The 19,823-nt window shown below is 50.6% G+C and overlaps 1 protein-coding gene across 1 annotated transcript in view; it reads left to right on the top strand.

The window, feature by feature from the left end:
- The window catches only part of Syne3 (spectrin repeat containing nuclear envelope family member 3), an 80,391-nt gene that overhangs the window by 24,185 nt on the left and 36,383 nt on the right, over window positions 1-19,823 (top strand). The window contains exons 2-4 of the mRNA XM_041633270.1: window positions 9,471-9,628; window positions 15,216-15,388; window positions 16,376-16,685. Of these exons, the coding sequence (XP_041489204.1) occupies window positions 9,485-9,628; window positions 15,216-15,388; window positions 16,376-16,685 (627 nt within the window). The 5' untranslated portion in view covers window positions 9,471-9,484. The remainder of the gene's footprint in view (window positions 1-9,470; window positions 9,629-15,215; window positions 15,389-16,375; window positions 16,686-19,823) is intronic.

Below are 19,823 nucleotides of genomic sequence, written 5' to 3' on the forward strand. Positions count from 1 at the left end.
TATACCAGAGGTGCCCCATCTTGTACCAGGGCTGCCCACAGTGGCCCTCCTGCCCTCTCTCCCTTCTCAGCTTCTTATATTTTGGCTTCGAGTTGCCAATGTCAGAGTTTCTCAGGAGGAATCTTGGCATCCCCCAGCCCATGCCTATGGATAGAGAGCTTGGGGCAGCTCCTTGAGGATGCTATTTTATAGTCAGCCAATCCAGGCAAAGGGGTGGCTCCAGCAGCAGCCAGTCTTCACAGCCAAGGACTGGTTATCTGTGGTGGGAGGGCTGATCTCAAGCCGCTTTCAGAGCACGCTATTGAAAGCAGTTGTTGGCCTGTGTTCTCAGTGGCTTTAACGGAAGGGAGCCTTCTTACTCTCTCAAAGCAGGGCTTCTTAGGTAGCCATTGGCGGTCATCTCTCAGTATCCTTGGGGGATTAGTTCCGGGACCCTGCCCCCTCCCCAGTGGATATCAAAATCTATCCATGCTCAAGTCCCTTATATAAAATGGCATAGTATTTCCATAGAACCTGTGGGTACATCCTCCTGCATGCACGAACCACAAAGTCAACCAGTGTGCTCGTGGTCGTTGATACACTGTATGTGTCAGGAAGTGACTAGAAAATGCCTGTAATGTTAAAGACGGATGCTTTATTTGAGACAGGGTGTTGTTATGCAGTTCAGACTGGCCTGAAAGTCACTGTATAGCCCAGGGTAGCCCCAAACATGTAGCAATCCTCCTGCATTACCCTCCTATGTGCTGGGATTGCAGGAATGAGCTAGCTGATGAACGCGAGAGTTTTTACTGTTGTTGTTGCTAGTAGTGGTGGAGGGGCACTGAGATAGCCTCATCTAGCCCAGACCGACTTCAAACTTGGTTTGTCGCTGAGACTGACATTGAATCCTGATCCTGGTGTCTCCACCCCCTACGTTTTGGGATTGCAGGTGTACACTACTGTGCCCAGATCAAATGCAACTTAGAATAGCAATAGCAAGACCGAGGCCAAGGATGGTGGCATACACCTTTAATTCCAGCTCTCTGGAAGCAGAGGCAGGAGGATCTCTATGAGTTTAAGGCCAGCCTAGTCTATAGAATGAGTTCTAAGCCAACCAGCTTCACATAGTGAGATCCTGTCTCAAAAAAAAAAAAAAAGAAAGAAAAAGAAATGACCATCGTGATTGGCTGCATCTATTGATGTGGAAGCCATGGACATTGGGCTGACTGTGTACCTAGTGGACTGAGGTGGTCCTCACTTCTCCAAAGTTTGTGCTCATTTCCTTCAGTCCCTTAGCCGGTCTGCTCTTGTTTTGTTACCTCCAAGATGGGCTAAAAGCATTGGGGTTATTCCTAACTCTAGGTTCGGCTGCCCTGGAGGGGTGTAAGGTTGATGGGGTAGCATGTAGGTGCCTGGTTCAATGGCTAGTTCACACTCCCTGGGCATGCCCCTGCCCTCCTTTTTACACTCTGTTCTTAGAATCACCTCCTGTTAACACCATGAAGAAGACTCCCAAGGACTGTCCCTTGGCACTCTTGGATGGCGGCCTCTCTGCAGCACCGCCGCCTTGACGCAGAGGAAGGGAGCCTTCCGACAGCACACTTGGAGAAGCTTTAGGATTAAAACCAGCTGCAGCTCCGATCATGAAATTCTATCTTGGGAGAAGAGGCCAGAGGGAAGCAGAATGGAAGGGTGGGAACCATGTGTGGCGGGGAAGGACTGAGTCACTGCTGGGTCTGGTGAGTCACAGCCCAGGGAGCATGCCCCTTAGGACTCAGGGTCAGTGTGCGTGGGGCCCAGCTAGGGTGACCAGGCAGAAGCATCAGGATGTAACTTCTCAGTGGGCCACTGCAGGACCTTGGTTTCCTTGGTCATGATCTCTCCATACCTTCAGGATCCTGAACAGAGTGTCAAGAGGCCCGATGGGTGGGCACAGGGCAGAGGAGGCCAGTGTGGGAACCCTGAGGGGCCTGCTGCCTCCATAGAGCCTGTCCAAAGCCCAGGTCTCTGAAGACGGCCCATGGAGGGCTGGCTGCCCCAGCTCCCCACATCACTTGTCGGCTCTCAGTGGAAGCCTGGCACAGGCCGCGGTAGGCAAGCTGTGTGACACTCAGGGCTATGAACAATGGCTTGAACTTGAGTTGTCCTGGATTCAAGTCCTGTCCGTGCCACTTGCAGGGTTTTTAGTATCCACGGACTCCAGATTTCTTTTCTCCACGGTAAGGAGAATAGTCAGTGCCTGCATGGCCTTTGTAGGGTGAATAAGTGGATAGATACAAACCCTCCCTCTAGAGCAATGGTTCTCAACCTTCCTAATGCTGTGGCCTCTTATTACAGTTCCTCATGTTGTGGTGACCCTCCAACCATAAAATTATTTCATTGCTATTTCATAATGATAATTTTTCTGCTGTTATGAATCGTACTGTATATATATCTGTGTTTTCTGATGGTCCCAAAGGAGTCGCGACCCACAGGTTGAGAAACACTGCTCTAGACCCAGGCACAAGAAGAATGCCTGGGAAACACTGGCTGCAGCTGTTCCCACTGTGAATCGAAAATCACCGCTCTGGCCAGGGTCTGTGCTTCTCTGACTTTGTTTCCCTCACTGCAGAAAGGGATTTATAATGCCAGACATGCGTTGTTACGTTGGGAGCCCGACTTTGTCCTTTGCTTTATTTGAGGGTGTATGGTGTAGTGTTTTAGGGTTGCCCTCAACAAGATGTGCTTCAGTTGTGAACAGGGTTCCGTGAGCTCTGCATCACTGGAGGGCAAGGAATACTGCGGGGCATGCCAGTGAGTGCCCAGCAAATTTCAGAACGGGCCATTCGGGTAGTGTGTGTGTGTGTGTGTGTGTGTGTGTGTGTGTGTCTGTCTGTCTGTCTGTCTTAGTTTACTTTCAATTGCTGTGATAAGTACCAAAAGCTACTTGGGGAGGAAAGGGTGTATTTGGCTGCAGGTTATAGTACAAGGGAAGAAGTCAGGGCAGGAACTAGAGGCGGGACTTGAAGCAGAGACCATGGAGGAGCGCTTGCTTCTCATGGCCTGCTCAGCCTGCTTTCCTATACCATCCCAAGACCACAGTGGGCTAGACCCTCCTACATCAATCAATAATCAGGAAAATGTCCCACAGATGTGCCTGCAGGTCAGTCTGATGGAGCCATGTTCTCAAATGAGGTTTCCTCTTTCTGGATGACCCCAACTCATGCCAAGTTGACAAAAACACTAACCAGCATGAGGGGATTGGGGCCAGAGGTTCAGCCCTTACCAGCAGCACTACAGAGCCAAGCAGGGCCTGCAACTTCAGTTTGGAAGAAGGAAAGGAGAAGGAGGAGGTCTAACTGACCCCAGCAGACAGGACGTGGAGCTCCAGCTGGCAGGAGGCCACGTTGGGCAATCTTGTCAATGCCAAGAACCCTGCCCTTCCTGCAAGACTGGTCCCTTGACACCAAATTGCAGCTCAGTCCTTTGCTCTGGGGGCCAGAATCAGGATAAAGGGAGCCTTTAAATGGGCAATGTGCTTTGCTCTGGCCCAGTCCCTCCTAGCTGACCCTCCCCATCCCTACTGTGCCTATACTCATTGTCTTAGTCAGGATTTTTGTTGCTGCTATGAAACACCACAATCTTAAAAGAAAGTTGGGGAGGAAAGGGTTTATCTGGCTTCCATATCTGTGTTCATCATTGAAGGAAGCGCCAGGACAGGAACTCACACAGGGCAAGAACCTGGAGGCAGGAGCTGATGCAGAGACTATGGAGGGGTGTTGCTTACTGGCTTATTCCTTCCTGCTGCCTCCTACACAGGTCTGGTAATGTCACCACCTTCTTTTATTTGCAGCCTAATGGCTGATCTCTGGGTCCCTTTTGTCCTCTGGCAGCTTCTTGGTTCCTTTGTTCCGTTCCACCCATGTGGACATCATGAACAGACCCCCAGGAAACTGTTCAGACGGCACAGAAATCACAAACATGGGTGGAGAGAACAGTTGGAAACTAAGAGGAAAAAATGTTTATTCATTTTAAAAAATAGACCACATGTAATGGATTTACTTGAAATATATTTGGAATCTACTAGATTCTTCAAAGGCATTTTGAAAAAGATTTTATTTTTATTATCTGTATGTGTGGGTATGTACATGTGAGCACGGTGTTCATTGAGGCCAGAGGTGAAGGTTCCTCTAGAACAGGAGTTACAGGTGGTTGTGAGCTGCCCAATGTGGGTGCTGGGAACTGAATCCAGGTTCTCTGCAAAAGCAGTATGTGCTTTTACCTCTGAGTGATCTCTCCCACCCCAGGAAATCATTATTTTAAACTGTCATTTAATTTTATGTTTTCTTTTGATTGACACATATAGTACCCTTATTTCTGTATACAGTATTCAAATTCAGTGCATGTATACAAGGTGTGCTGTGCCCAGTATCACTCTCCTGTGCCCAGTGTCCCTCTCCTGTGCCCAGTGTCCTTCTCTTGTGCCCAGCGTCCCTCTCCTGTGCCCAGTGTCCTTCTCTTGTGCCCAGCGTCCCTCTCCTGTGCCCAGTGTCCCTCTCCTGTGCCCAGTGTCCCTCTCCTGTGCCCAGTGTCCCTCTCCTGTGCCCAGTGTCCCTCTCCTGTGCCCAGTGTCCCTCTCCTGTGCCCAGTGTCCCTCTTTTGTGCCCAGCGTCCCTCTCCTGTGCCCAGCGTCCCTCTCCTGTGCCCAGTGTCCTTCTCTTGTGCCCAGCGTCCCTCTCCTGTGCCCAGTGTCCCTCTCCTGTGCCCAGTGTCCCTCTTTTGTGCCCAGCGTCCCTCTCCTGTGCCCAGCGTCCCTCTCCTGTGCCCAGCGTCCCTCTCCTGTGCCCAGTGTCCTTCTCTTGTGCCCAATGTCCCTCTCCTGTGCCCAGTGTCCCTCTCCTGTACCCAGTGTCCCTCTCCTGTGCCCAGAGTTCCTCTCTTGTGCCCATTATTTCTCTCCTGTGCCCAGAATCCCTCTTCTGTGCCCAGCATCATCTGTTGTGCTCAGTGCCCTTCCGCTTGCTGTATTCATGTTTGAGACCTTCAAGCTCCTTCTAGTTTTTCATAAAATGTCCAACAGGTTATAGTGAGCACAGTTTCTTTTAAAAATACTATTCCATTTGGGAGGTTAAGGCATATATATTAATATATGTTTAATATGCATATAATCCCATACATATATATTTACACACACACACAGGATTTATTAAGAGTGACTTACAGCCTGTCACGCGGGAGACTGGGGTTCGATTCCCCGACGGGGAGCCAAAAAAAAAAAAAAAGAGTGACTTACAGGCTGTGATCTGGCCAGTTCAACAACTGTTGGCTACCAACAGTAAGTACAAGAATCCAGTAGTTATTCAGCCCATGAGGCTGGACTCTCAGCTGATCTTCAGTACGTACTGGAATCCCAAAGAAGGTAGGTCCTAATGCAGTGAAGGAGTGGACTTGCCAGTGAGAGTGAGGGTCAGCAGGCAAAGGAGAGAGAGCTTCCTTCTTCTGTGTCCTTTGTTTCAGCAGATGTGGCCCAGATTAAAGGTGGGTTTTCCCACCTCCAAAGATCTTGATTAAAAGTGGGTCTTCCCAACTTCAGAACACAGGTTTACCCTGTCTTGGTTAATTCCAGATGTTGTCAAGTTGACCGCCAGGAGAGTGTACAAGTGACTGCCTGTCCTGCACGTATGTGCATTTGTGTGTGCACTATGTTTGTGTTTGGTGCCCATAGAGACCACACAAAGCATCGGATCCCCTGGAACTAGTTACAGATAGTTATGAACTGCTAAGTTCCTAGCTGCTCTGTTGGTGCTGGGAACCAAACCTGGGTTCTTTACTAGAGCAGTAAGTGCTCTTAACCCCTCAGCCATCTCTCCAGCCTTTGTTTGCTGTTTGCTTTTTCAGCTTTCTTCTTCTTCTTCTTCTTCTTCTTCTTCTTCTTCTTCTTCTTCTTCTTCTTCTTCTTCTTCCTCCTCCTCTTCCTCCTCCTCCTCCTTCTCTTCCTCCTCCTCCTCCTCCTCCTCCTTCTCCTCCTCTTCTCTTCCTCTTCCTCTTCTTTTCTCCTTTTTTTTTGGGGGCGGGTGTTCAAGACAGGGTTTCTCTGTAGCATTGTAGCCTCATCTGTAACTAGCTCTTGTAGACCAGACTGACCTTGAACTCACAGAGATCCACCTGTCTCTGCCTCCCTAGTGCTGGGATTAAAGGCGTGCACCACCACCACCTGGCCTAAGCTGCCAATTTCTTACACTTGCTTGCAGAGATAGTCTCCTCCCATTAGCTAAACTTCAGGCTGTCCCCTAAGGGTCTTTGTACTGATAAGGCCCCTGGGTAGAACTCTGACACCTGTGATCTTAGTCGGGACGCTGACTCCACCCTTATCTCAACTTGACCCTGAGCAGCTGGCTTTCCTCTGTGCACACAGGCAGCAGTGAAGACCCCTGCTATTCACGTGGCCTGGCATTCTCTCACGTGTATTTTTAGTTAACAGTGCAGCTGTCACATATGTCTCCAAGTGTTGTTTATGTCCAATATTATTTCAGTTGCAGGAGGTATCAGATCCATGGTTAGGTGATATGATATACTGTGTTAATGTAGTAGTAATAGGAGTAGTGTGTGTGTGTACACGTGTGTGTGTGTACATGTGTGTGTGTGTGTGTGTGTACACGTGTGTGTACGTGTGTGTATGTTCGTCCCTCCCAAATATGATTTTCCATGTTTGGTAACTGAGTCGTACTGTGGCTGGTTTCCTTCAATTCTTTGCATGGGGAAGGAGCTTCCCTCCCGCAGGCACACATGCTCTGTGGGCAGCTGTGGGCAGCTGTCTCTCCTGATCTCTGCCTGGACTGTGTCTATTTCTTTACTGCTGGGGCTACCACCCAGGTGGGCTGGGTGCTGTGTTAATTAAATTCCTGGGTGGGGCAGCTTTGTCCAAGAGGTTCCGATCTCCCGAACTCCACCGGCATTCTCACCAGCCAATATGAGTGCCCCCTGAGGCTGGGTTGAGCCCTGCCTGCTGAGAGGTACATTACCAGGTTGCCAGGCTGGCATGCTATGCTTTGCTTTGTCCGCACAGCCCTTGGAAGGGCTCCGCTAGACCCACCGCTCTGCTGGTCAAAGGACTCCTGTCCTCTGAGGAGCTGGGGATAATTTTCTGTCCCTGCATTCCTGGCTTTGTAAAAATAAAAGCAGAATTCTTGGAAGTTAGACAAGACCAGCTACTAGACAGCCGTTCAGAGCCGCAAAGAACCAATGTCTAGGCTAGCACATGTGAAAACGCCTTCAAAAGAAGCCCTGAGAGACAGGGAGTGGCTGCAGGTGTGTATTAAGTTTCTAGAAAAATATCAAAACAGCGCTAAAAGAAAAGCAACACATTGGGGCTGAGCCCTGAATGGGCAGCAGCCGCTCCTAGCATGCGGCCTGTTCTGCACCACCCACCCATGCCCATGTCCTTTGGCCCCGCACTGCTAGCCTAGCCTTTGTCTGTGTCTCTTTGTCTGCCACAAATTCCTCCACCCAGTGCCATGGGGATTGAGGCCAGCCAGATTTCCATCCAAGGCTTTTTGAGTGATTCAGTCATGTTCAGAAAAGGTTTTGCTTATTTTTTTAATCATAAAATGATGGTTGCTCTTTCCTGAAAATGTTCACAAAATTTTGTGAGGTTGAAAATAAGGAAAGGATGGACTAGAGAGATGTGTCAGCAGCACGGCTCTTCCAGAGGACCTGAGATCGATTCCCAGCACCCATGGGAATTCCCAACCACCCATAATTCCAGCTCCATAGGAGCTGACACCTTTGGCCTCTGCAGGCATCCATGTTCACACGCACATACACACACATACATGCATGCATACATACATATGAATAACTTAAAAAGATAAATAAAAGGGTTGAGCGGTGGTGGTGCACGCCTTTAATTCCACCACTCAATAGGCAGAGGCAGGTGGATCTCTGTGAGTTCTAGGCCAGCCTGGTCTACAAGAGCTAGTTCCAGGACAGCACCAATGCTATACAGAGAAACCCTGTCTTGAAAACAAACAAACAAACAAACAAACAAAGAGAAGTGGGGAAATCTTTCAGTGGTGATCTTGGCATGGATAGTTGCCCTTTGCCAAGTAATTTCTGAGGTCATGGTGGCTCTCTGCATGGGAGAAATGTCAGGACTTTGAGGGGCTGGGCCACTTCTACACACCCTCAACTCTAACTTAAGTCACATGGGCTCAGTAATGGAGAGTCCCTGACCTTTTTATATGAGTGATGTTTATTTTTTTCTTTTTAGTGTTGATTTTTTTTTAAAGATTTTTTTTCTGCTTATGTATGTATATGCATGTAGTACCTGTGTAGGCCAGAAGAGGGAACCAGACACCCCTGGAGCTGGCTGTTGTGAGCCACCATGTGGGTGCTGGGAACTGAACTCAGGTCCTTTTGCCAGAGCAGCCAATGCCTGCCTATGGGCACCTTATACTCTCATGCCACTTTAAATAGCAGCATGGCTGGGATACAGCTCCATGGGAGGGAGTTTCTTTAGCAGGTGCACAGTCCTGTGTTCCATCCCCAGCATTCGCAATAAAACAGAACAACGAGAAAATGGTGTGGGGAGGTGTTGCGTGTTATCGTGGGTGCCCATTCTGGTTGGCTTCTTCCAGGAACCTTGGGCTTTCTGTGCAAGGCATCATGGGAGACTGGCAGATAAGTCAGAACCAATCCCTTGCCATGGAATGTGGCGGTAAATAACCTTCATCCAAAGCAAGGTATAGTCGCTGTCGGCTGACACCTAGATCCGGAATGCAAAAAAGCGTTTTGTCCCCGCTTAATGGGATTTTACAAACACTGGATGAGAAATTCTGAGGCTTTGTGTTCACGGTGCAGGAGGAGGTTAGGAGCCACCTAGCCGAGGGGATTGGTGTGGGTGGGCGGTTTGCCCCAGCTGGCAGGTGTCGCTAAGGAACAGGCGGGGTTTATCAGACGGGCTGGGTCAGCTGCTTGTCTGTGTCTGTGTCTGTGAGGACCCCCCCACCACCATCACCACAGAGGGACACAAACAAGAATTGCTGGAGTCCCAAGCTGGTGTGAAGTAGGGACAATCTAAGCTCACAGTCATCTCCTTGCCATGTTGATTTCAGGAGTGTTCTGGGTTTCTGTGCGTTCCGCTGATGCCAGAGGCAATGTTCTTTCAGTTGAAGCTTTGGATTCATTCAAATCAGTCTCGTTTTGGGTTTCACTTTCTCTGCCTGTGAGCTTTGAGAGTCTTTTGTGGAGGGCCTGAGAATGTAGTTAGGAGCCACCTTGCTCCCAAGCTAAAGAATGGGACAGGAAACTTTGTGACAAGGGAATGTCTCTACCAGCCGACTGCTCACCCAGCAGAGGCTATACCTGCTTTCTCCCTGCCCATTTCAAGCTCTGGGCGCTTTAAGATTGACAGCTGTGTCAAATGGGGAGAATAATGGGGGGGGGGGTACTGATATGCTGTGTTTGCTGCCTGGGGTCTCTCCATAGCTCTGACCTCGTGTGGGCTTTCCCAGTGTTCTCAGGTGCCATGACGCAGCGGCCCCAGGAGGACTTTGACAGAAGTGTGGAGGATGCCCAGGCCTGGATGAAGGTGGTGCAGGAACAGCTCCAGCTCAATGACAACACACAGGGGCCCCGAGCCGCCCTGGAAGCACGATTGCGTGAGACGGAGGTAGGCAGTGATCCGGCTTCGCAGGCGCTGTGGGATTGGTTGCCTCCCTTCTGCTCTAGCTGAGGGACTGTCGAGTTATTCACACCCTGACCTGGGTTTAGATGTCCTGATCATTTTGCTTAAATATGCATTCTGAGTAGTTTGGGACTGAGACCGAGGTTCTGATCTTCCAGAAAGTTCTACAAGATGACCCGGTTGCTGTCCATACGACTGTCACAAGACACCCCTCTTTCCAGACCAGGGTGGGCATCCTCACATCCAGGAGGGTCACCTACCCCTGTTGGCTCAGGCTTGCCTCTGCCTATTACCCACCCCTCAAATCCAAGGCTTCTGTTGGGCATGCATTGGCTCACTTCTGCCCTCAGTAGGGAGCAATTACAAACTGTTGGTTGGAGGCTGGAGAGATGCCTCAGCTCTAAGTACGTCATCCCACTCTTGCAGAGGTTTAGAGTTCAGTTCCCAGCATTTCTGTCAGGTAGCCCACAGCCACCTGTACGCTAGCTGTAGGGGATCTGTTGTCTTCTGGTCTCTGTAGGCACCTGTGCTCACACAGACCCTCACACAAACACATGTACACATAACTAAAGATGGAAGAAATTATTAAAAAAGTGGGAGGAGTCTGGAGAGATGGCTCAGCAGTTAAGGGTACTTGCCATTCTTTCCAAGGACCTGAGTTCAATTCCCAGCACCCATGTTGGCAGCTTATAACAGCCTGTAACCCCAGCTCCAAGGGATCAGAACTCTTTCGGCCTCTGTGGATACACATGTAGCATCCATACACAGGCACACATGTGTTGATTTGGCCAGAGTCCTCACAGACACCCTCAGAGGTGTGCTTTGCTAGTCTCCCAGGTGGCTCTCAAAGCAGCCACGATGACAGTTGAGGCTGACCATCAAGAGCCTTTTGTCGGTTTCCTCTTAAACTCTCTGTGGCTCCCATTGTCTACCAAAGGAAAACTAAGCCTCACCCAGTGTTAGAAATCCTCCCTGTCTAAGATCCTCCTTTCTTACCCCAGCAATCCTCCCTGTCTAAGACCCCCCATGTTGTTACCCCAGAAATCCTCCCTGTCTAAGACCCCCATTGTTGTTACCCCTCCCAAACCAATGCCCTCCTCTATTTCCTGTCACTGAGCCTTTGCCCACGAACTGCGTCTCCTCAGAAAACCCATCAGTTGGCATGAGTGAGCATATGAAATGAATACTGGCTTCCTGGTGCCCTCCTGCCCATTGCTGTCCATCAGCTCCGCTGTCCTCCCCTGCCCTTCCTCAGCTGCCTGTCACGTGAAACCCTGCACCTGCTGGCAGGCTGGCAGGTTGCGATTAAGGGCCAAGAGGGACATAGGAGGAACTGTTTTCTAGACTGGTGTGTGTGTGTGTGTGTGCGCGTCTCTGTTCATATGCTTGTGTGTTCAGGTCGTGTATGTGTGTACGTGTGTGTGTGTGTGTGTGTGTGTGTGTGTGTGTGTGTGAAAGGGCCCAGCCATGATAGTGGGAGAACCATCTGCTTCCTATGGGTTTGGACACTGGGACACAGGCCATACTTGTGGTCACAGGGCTCCCAGATTTTCTCCCAAATGTCTGTGTCTCGTTCTCCTCACTCTCTGGTTTCCAGCCTTCTGGGGTCTGCCCTTGAGTCCCATCCTCAGATCTCTCAGCGGCTTCCAGGCCTCTTCCCTACCAGGAGCGCCTCAGCCTTCGCTGCGGTCTGACCTCCAGAAGCTGGGTGTGTGCATCCCGAGTTCTGTCTTGCTCTCCGCCTTTCCAATTGTGGGCACCATTTCTACGTGTGGCATCAACGCTGCCTCCTTCAAGAAGCCCTTTTGGATTTTTCCCAATTCTTCTTTGAGCTCCCAGGTGGTTCTTTTTGCACCAGTGTCTGGATTCTCTTGTCTGCAGCCTTCCCTCTGTCCTGCCCGGAAATCCCAGAATGGGCCACACTGTCCAGCGCCATGCCTAGCCCGTGGTCAGCTGGCGTTGGCTGGGTTGAGGGAAGCCTTTGGCTAGGATTGTCCTCGCTTTCGCTGCCTCCTTCTCTCCATCTAATTGGCTCCCATCCTTGTCACCAACTGCCCCAACCCAGCAAAGTGACATTGCTGCTTCTGTCTTGCTAAACTTCCCTGAGATCCCCGCTTGCTGGTGAGGGTCCTTAGGTTGAGCAAAAGCTACAGAAGGAGCCCCCATGCCATGGCAGGGTGGGTATGGCAGGAGGGACCAATTCTTCATCTCTGTTCCTCCCTCCCCCTTCTCTGCTGTGGCTCTCAGCCTCTCCTGGCCTCGGGCACAGCAAATATCTCTTCTGGTTTGGTGACAGGTAGGGACAAGCCTGTAGGTCTGGGGAAGGGAGGTGGCTTAGGGTTCTGTCTCCTCTGGGACCTGTCAGCTCTTTTGCCCTTTCAAGGACACATCAAGATTCCATGCTTGGGAAGAGTGGAGGGTCTCGGTGTTTTCATATCTCTCCAAGTCCAGCCTGTGTCCCTCCCATGGGAGATCAGGTGGACAAAGGCAAGCTCACCCAGTAGGGTGCTTAGCTTTGGGGGAAGGAGAGCTTTGTGCTGGTCACCTCACAGGCACAGGCACACCCCTTAGGGGGCGTGCCCTGCAACGCTGAATTTTACTTCTTCCCCCAAGTTAAAGGGTCTCTTGGTTTGCAGAGGCCAGCAGAGCCCAGTGAGACTCAGGGACCTAGAAGCCTCCCTGGCTGCTGTAGTCTCTACCCAAAGCCCCTGGCATCTGTGGACCCTCAACATTCTTAGCTGTAAAACTGGAGAGAGAAACACATCTATCCTGCAGGTGTGAGGACTGTGGCGTCTCCTTCATATATCTGGGTATGAGAGACAGCGTCTACTAGTTATTCTTAGATCAGATCTCCGGCCAGCAAAAGATTCATTCCCAGCCATACTGCAGGACCCCGTTCCTGGTGGTGGGCGGCATCCCGCATACTGGATGCTCAGTCTAGAACACTCTGCAAGTGGCTCTTGCTTCTTCAGTCTACCGTGGTCAAGGAGGTATTGCTGCCTTCCTCACCGCTGGTTGTTACTGAGTGGGACACAGAGAGGGTGGCTCACCACATAGAACAAAGGAAACTTCTTCTCTCCTGTAAGGATGCTCCCAGTGCTTCTCCTGACCTGGTCCCTCAGAGAGACAGGGGAAACGGGAGGGAACTCTGATAGCATGTGGGAGTGGGAAGTCTCTGCATTACACACTGCTGACATCCTGGCTAACGTTTATCATATGACACAGAAAAGAGGGGTGGGAACTGTCCACATGTCTTGGAGGAGGGTCTGTCTAATTAAGTAGCAGTTTTGTCAATATGCTTAGCAACAGTGTGTAAGTAATTGGAGGTTCCTCTCCTGCCTGCCAGTTCCCGAATAACCCCTCTGAGGCTCAATATTAATTACAAACGGTTTGGCTGATGGCTCAGTCCTCTTACTGGCTAGCTCTACATAGAAATTACCACCCTGTGCCCTGTGTCTTACAGGGAATGTTCTGGCATCTTACTCTTTCAGCAGCTGCTGGCATCTCCCCAACTCCACCTTCTTTCTCCCCGTATCTCTGTTTGAATTTCCCGCCTTGCCATATTCTGCCCCGCCTTAGGCCAAAGCAGCTTCTTTATTAAGCAATGGTAATAACACATGTTCACAGCATACAGAGGGGCATCCCACATCAGTTGGACATAGCAGGGGTTTCTGTATTGAAGTGAAAGGGATGCATAGAATAGTCATGTGATCTGACTGACATCATACACTGTCAGAGAGAGCTGCATTTGAGTGTCGGGAGCCCTTCCTTCTCCATCCACTTAGAAGGGATGGAGACAACCACACAGCCCAGGACATGAGTCGGAGAAAAAAACTTGAGGTTAGGCCAAGTAGGTAGGTGGCAATCAAAGAGAAAAAATGAAAGATTCTATTATCTGCAAAAAATGTAATAATAGCGGATAGTTATTGATGGCCAGCACCGTGAAGGCCAGGCAGCACGCTAGCGTGTGACTTACTGCAGCCCTGGTGTTGACATTGCTACCTTCTTGCCTGTCATAGGTCTGATGTGCGGAAGCCACATGGCAAAGGTCACTCTAGAGTGACCCTTGAGTCCATCAATGGCCCTGGAATTGGTCCTGCCACCTGATCAGAAAGTCAGACTTATGTCTGTGAGATGGAATAATAACAATAGCGACAGTAGCTGAGGTTCGCTGGCTGCTGTGCTCACGTGCACCCTCAGACAGCTGAAGGCAGGATGAGATTCAAGATGCGGGGCATCACTGGGCGATGGGGTGCACACCCTTAATCCCAGCACTCAGGAGGCAGAGGCAGGTGGATCTCTGTGGGTTGGAGGTCAGCCTGGTCTACACAGTGAGTTCCAGAAGGACAGCCAGGGCTACACAGAGAAACCCTATCTCGGGATAAAAGGGATGCAGGACATCTATGAGGAAGTGTACCTCTGAAAGATGATGATGGGGTACAGGACTGGCAAGGTTTATCAGAAGGGTCGAGGGGCTTACTGTGTGTTCCAGTTTCGTTCCGTGGCTGTGATAAACATGGTAACCAAAAGTGGAGTAGAAAGGGATTATTTGACTTACACTTCCAGGTCATAATCCATCACTGAAGGAAATTGAAACTGGGCATCAAGCTTGAAGGAAAAAACATGGAGGAACAATTTGCTCTCAGTCTCTGTCTCTCTTTTGCCTCTCTCTCTCTTACAGCCCAGGCCCACCTGCTTAGGGATGGTGCCATCCACAATGGGTAATGAACAATCAGGACAATTCCTTCACAGGCATCGCTGTAGGCCAGTCTGATCCAGAAGACGTCTTAATTGAGACCTCCTCAGATGAGTCTAGGTTTCGCTAAGTTGACAGGATACCTCATATCTGGCTACATGAATCTGACTGAGTCCCAGGGCCCCAAATAGGAGAGAACAGAGCCTCCCATGGTACATATGTACCATGACATATATGTACCTGCACTCATACACACACACAGAAACACACACACACATACTAAATAAAGTTAAAGAGACAGAGATGAGGGCACAGACTGGGAGAGACAGACCAGATTGGCCGGACATGGGCAAGGCTCTGTGGTGTTGTTGAGTCACCCATCAGGAATGGACTGTAGAATTCCTGCCACCCGTGGGAGCAGGGCCTTGTAGTAAAGAGCAAAACAGTATGACTGACTCCTCTTGAGCTTGGCTCGGTGGGGACCACAACAGAGTCTCACAGCAGACTTGAGGGTGTCACCTCACGGCCACGCACATGGTGATGCATGCGCCTAGCCTTGTTTTCTTCTGAGTTAAAGTCCGAGAGGTTGATCTACTCATACCATGGTCCAGGATGTGGAAAGTATCCCAGGAGAGAGTGAACTTTCTCTGAGTTGGAAGCTGGATGCAGGCAGTGGGAAAGGGAAGGGCTAACCTCCAGAGCTCCCTCTCCCTTCCCCAAGCCCTTAGCAGTTTGCTCAGGGACACACAGAGGAGCGTATGGCCTTTGGCTGAGCTGCAGCGACTCTAGCCTCGAAATCCCAGCTCTTGGTGCAGGGCCGGTGCCTGTGCCGGTGGTGTTGGGTCTAACCCTGGGAAACTGCTGTCATACCCACAGAAAATCTGCCAGCTGGAGCCCGAGGGATGCATGAAGGTGGAACTGGTCCTGCGGGCAGCTGAGGCCCTCCTGGCTACCTGCCAGGAGGGCCAGAAGCCCGAGATCCTGGCCCAGCTGAAGGATATCAAGTCCCAGTGGGAGGAGACGGTCACCTACATGACTCACTGCCACAGGTAGGGATGGTCAGGAGACCTCACTGCTACATGCTCAGGTGCTGGTGACCCTCCTTGTCCAGTACTGTATTGTCGTGGGACCCCTGTTAGAGAGACACTTCTTCAGGCTGAGGGTCCTGGGAACAGCATGTGCTCTTCGGATTCAGGCCAGGGCCTCTTTCTAATCCCACGCAAGCATAATGGTGATGATGGGCGGACATGAGAAACTTGAATATTTGTGCCAGCAGACCTAATGGGTTTGTGTATATGTCTTCTGCATCATGACAAACATATGAAGGCCTGTCCCTGCCTAGGGGGATGGCTCAGTGGCTAAAGTGCTTGCTTTGCAAGTAAGAGGACCTGAGTTCAGATCCCCAGAGCTCATGTAAATCTGATCCAACAGCTGTCTGCCTTCCAAGCCTTTCTCTCTGACATCACAAACAAATGTCTTGATGTTGACTGTAGAACTAGGGCCATCTCCACATTAGAGAGGCAGGCACTGGGGCAGATGAAGGGGCGGGGCTGCCCTGAGAATTCACACAGGCCCTCAGTCCTCTATCCCTACTTGGTGGCCACTAACTGGCTTGCAGATAATTGTATTCTGCCTAAGGTCAGGCACAGTCCTGGGGCAATCTTCTAATTGCTTCCAGGTAGCATATGCTAAGGGCCTGGGACCACTGTGGGCAGAGTGAAGGATTTGTGTACTGCCAGTGGGAGTTCATAGACAGAATTTGGGGTACTGGTGGCTCAGGGCCACCTGAACTTCATTTCCCCAGTGGGTGGCTGAGGGTACCTATAGAATCTGGGCTTGGCCTCGTGTGGGAGATTACTTACAGACTGCAAGGTCTCATGGGAAAGGAGAGTCTAGAATCTGGAGTGTGACTCAGTGCAGAGAAGGCACCTTCATGTCCCTCTAACACAGTCCCTAGTATCTGGGAGGGGGCCGTGGCGGGGTCTCTCACCCAGGGGCCAGGGGCAGGCCTCTCAGCCTGGCCTTCTCTTCCACAGTCGCATCGAGTGGGTGTGGCTGCACTGGAGTGAGTATCTGCTGGCCCAGGATGAGTTCTACCGCTGGTTCCAGAAGATGGTGGTTGCTCTGGAGCCCCCTGTGGAGCTGCAGCTGGGCCTGAAGGAGAAGCAGTGGCAGCTGAGCCACGCCCAGGTGTTGCTGCACAATGTGGACAATCAGGCCGTGCTGCTGGACAGGCTGCTGGAGGAGGCGGGCTCCTTGTTCAACAGGATCGGGGATCCCAGCGTGGATGAAGATGCCCAGAAGAAGATGAAGGCTGAGTATGACGCTGTGAAGGCCAGAGCCCAGGTAAGTCATGGATGGCTCCATCTCCCACCAATCGCTCTTCTGCACGCTCACAGCCGTTCTTTCATTAGCCACCTTCCATCAGTCTATCTCCCCACCCACTCCCCACTCAGCCTCCTGGCCTGTCTGCTCCCTTCCTCAGTGTGTCTGCAAGCCTCCCTTTCACTCCCTACTACCCACCCCGTCCATCAGTCTCCACTCTCCTATCTCTCCTACCCATCTGGTCCCTCACTCACCAGTCTACCGCTTCCTAACTAACTCGTCTGTTTGTCTCTTCAACCACTTAGCCATCCTCCCCACCCATCTGTCCCCCATCAAGACATCCTCTCATGTAGTAATCATGTCCATCTATTTTCCTGCCCACCACCTACTCACTGTCTGTATCCGTCCACTTGCTCACCCATCCAGCACCCATCGACCAATCTTGCACCTACCCATCCACCTATCCTTCCTCCCATTGTCCCCATGCCCAGACTTGCTTAGGACTTCATACTCATGTAGATGCTTAGTAAATATGCTACAAAGTGGAGGATTGTGCTTCCCTTCATTGTAGAAGGAGCTGTGGGCTGCGTTCTGCCACCCGGCTCCCAGCCGCCTGGCTAGCTTATGCCTTTAAATAACAACATACAAATTGTGTTCATTTAAACACTGCTTGGCCCGTTAGCTCTAGCCTCTTACTGGCTAACTCTCACATCTTGACTAACCCATTTCTAATAATGTGTGTAGCACTACAAGGTGGTGTCTTACCAGGAAGATTCTAGCGTATGTCCATCTTGGGCTGGAGCTTCATCATGTCTGACCAGAGATGAGAGGCATGGCGTCTGGCTCACTTCCCTTCTTTCCAGCATTCTGTTCTGTCTACTCCACCTACCTAATTTTCTGACCTATCAGACCAAGCAGTTTTCTTTATTGATTAACCAATGAAACAACAGATTGACAAATGACCTTCCCACATCACTTCATCCTCCGTCTTTCCTACCCTCCCTACTCCCCCCCTACTTCCCTTCCTCCCCTTCATCCTTTAAGCCTATCTACTAGTATTCTTGCTCTTATCCCAATCCTGCCCATCCTCTTGCCTTATCCTGGCCATGTTTTGGCAATGGTTCACTGAATTACTACGTTAAATGATTACCTTTTAGAAATTCTGCTTTTCTTAATTGGTTGTTAGTATGTCTACCTACTCCTTTCCTTTATAAAAATGTCCTTTTCCTGCAGTGGGATTATGTTCTCCCTGTTATTAAGCATAAATGTCTAACAGTGGAAGCTGCAGGGGTAGGCACTCGGTGTCACTGTGTCTCCTATGGGCGGATGGGCTTCCCTGTGCCTCTGTGATTTCCTACTGAGCCTCTTCCATCAGGGCATGGCACCCATCCCCATGGCTGAACCTACCCTAGCAGATCTCTGTGTTTGCTCCAGCCAGGCGCCCTGGGAATCGACCTTCATGGTCCCTGTTTCTTTGTCACCATGCTTGCTTGGTGGTTCCTGAAGTGAGTGTGCTTATTTATTTGTTTTGGAGACAGGGTATCACTGTGTAGCTCTGGCTGGCCTGGGACTCACTCTGTAGACCAGGCTGGCCTCCAACCCTACTGCCTTCTAAGCACTGGGATGAAGGGTGTGCACTATCATGCCCAGCTGTGAGTGTTTTTAAAAACTGAATGCTGAGCCCAATTGATGCCTTAGGCTCTTTGTTCCATGTTCTGCAAGATGGCTGGCTTTGCTTGTTGCCTATTTATTTACTTATTTTAGGCAACTGCTTCCTTCTTGCTTTGCATTTGTAGAAGTGTGTGCGTGGTCCCACCGTGGCAGGGAGTGAGGGCAGCTCTCTAGGGCTTTGTCTCTCTGCTCCTTTGGGCTTGAAAGTCATTATTCCTCTTACAGCCTGAGGGAAGAGCCCCAGACCCAGCAACCAAGACCTGGGTGCACTATGTGCTTCAGGCTGGTGGTCACGGTGTCCTACTTCTGCAGCAAAGTGTCCCTTTCTGTGTCTGCAGTTCCAAAGGATGCGTCTCTCTTTCCCACATTCCTGCTGGTGCTGTGGGAGGGTATACACTTGTCCTCAGTGCTGGGGTCTCTTGGGGTTCTCATGCCCACAATTTATGGGGAAGAATTTTTATAATAAGCCAGTATGCTGGTTTCCATGTCCAAAGGCCAGGTACCACTGACCCAATAGAAAGAGCCAGAAGTTCTTGATTCCCAAGGTAGACAGACATACATCCCGAGGCAGTTACCACACCTGAGTCCATCGGTAGGGTTGAGGGGGTAGGTTGGGGTGTGGTTGCTTCTGAACATTAGCACAGAAAGGATTTGATATTCCCAGAGAGCTGGGCATAGGGGCATGAGACCTCCGTGATGGGACCAGCAAGGTTGGTGGGAAGCAAGGAGCCTTTCTGGTACAGCTGTAGGTTGACCCCAACATAGAAATGAGGTGTTAGGGCGGGAGGGGAGTGGATTCTGCAGAAGTAAGTTATTTCACCTTTTGACTGCTGGATGAAGCCCGCGAACCCTTGATTCTCTCTTCTTGAACCCCAGAAAAGTTAGAGGGACGGTTTAAGTAACCAGCTGGCTTGGGAAAACACAGAGGCCCACGTGACATCACACTCAGATGTGTGTGTGTGTGTTCTTGTAAGGCGGAAAAGGGTGTTGGATCTTATGAAGCTGAAATTACAGGCACTCGTGAGCTGCCTAACTTGGGTGGTGGGAAGCAAACTTGGATCCTGTGTAAGAGCAGCAGGCGCACTGAACTACTGAGCTGCCTCTCTAGCTTTCTATCTTTCTACCCTGTGCATCCTGGCTATGCATCTTGCTGACCCGCCTTGACAGCCCCAGTCTGTTTTTATAGATGTCCCACATGTGAGGTGGTGAGCCTCTGATATGGGTGAGGATAGGACCACCCCCTTTGGCTTCAGGGACCACCCCTGCAAAGCTTCTAGGCCCAGTCCAGGGGTGAGCAACAGCTTCTGTCTTCCCCAGGCATCAAAAGGGAAGTGTAGGCAGGCCAGCTGGTGCCAAGAGTGTCTTCCTTGTTTGATTTGAAACATTGCTTCCGATTGGCAAACAGCAACATCCTCCCTCTTCCGCCTCTGAGAAGGGTTGCCTGGCATCAGGCCATGGGTCCTAGACTTTCTGCAGCCCTTTGTTGGG

Source organism: Microtus oregoni, unplaced genomic scaffold (genome assembly GCF_018167655.1).
Source record: "Microtus oregoni isolate MIOR12 unplaced genomic scaffold, Mior012 000043F_ref0000047, whole genome shotgun sequence".
NCBI classification, from domain to species: Eukaryota; Metazoa; Chordata; class Mammalia; order Rodentia; family Cricetidae; genus Microtus; species Microtus oregoni.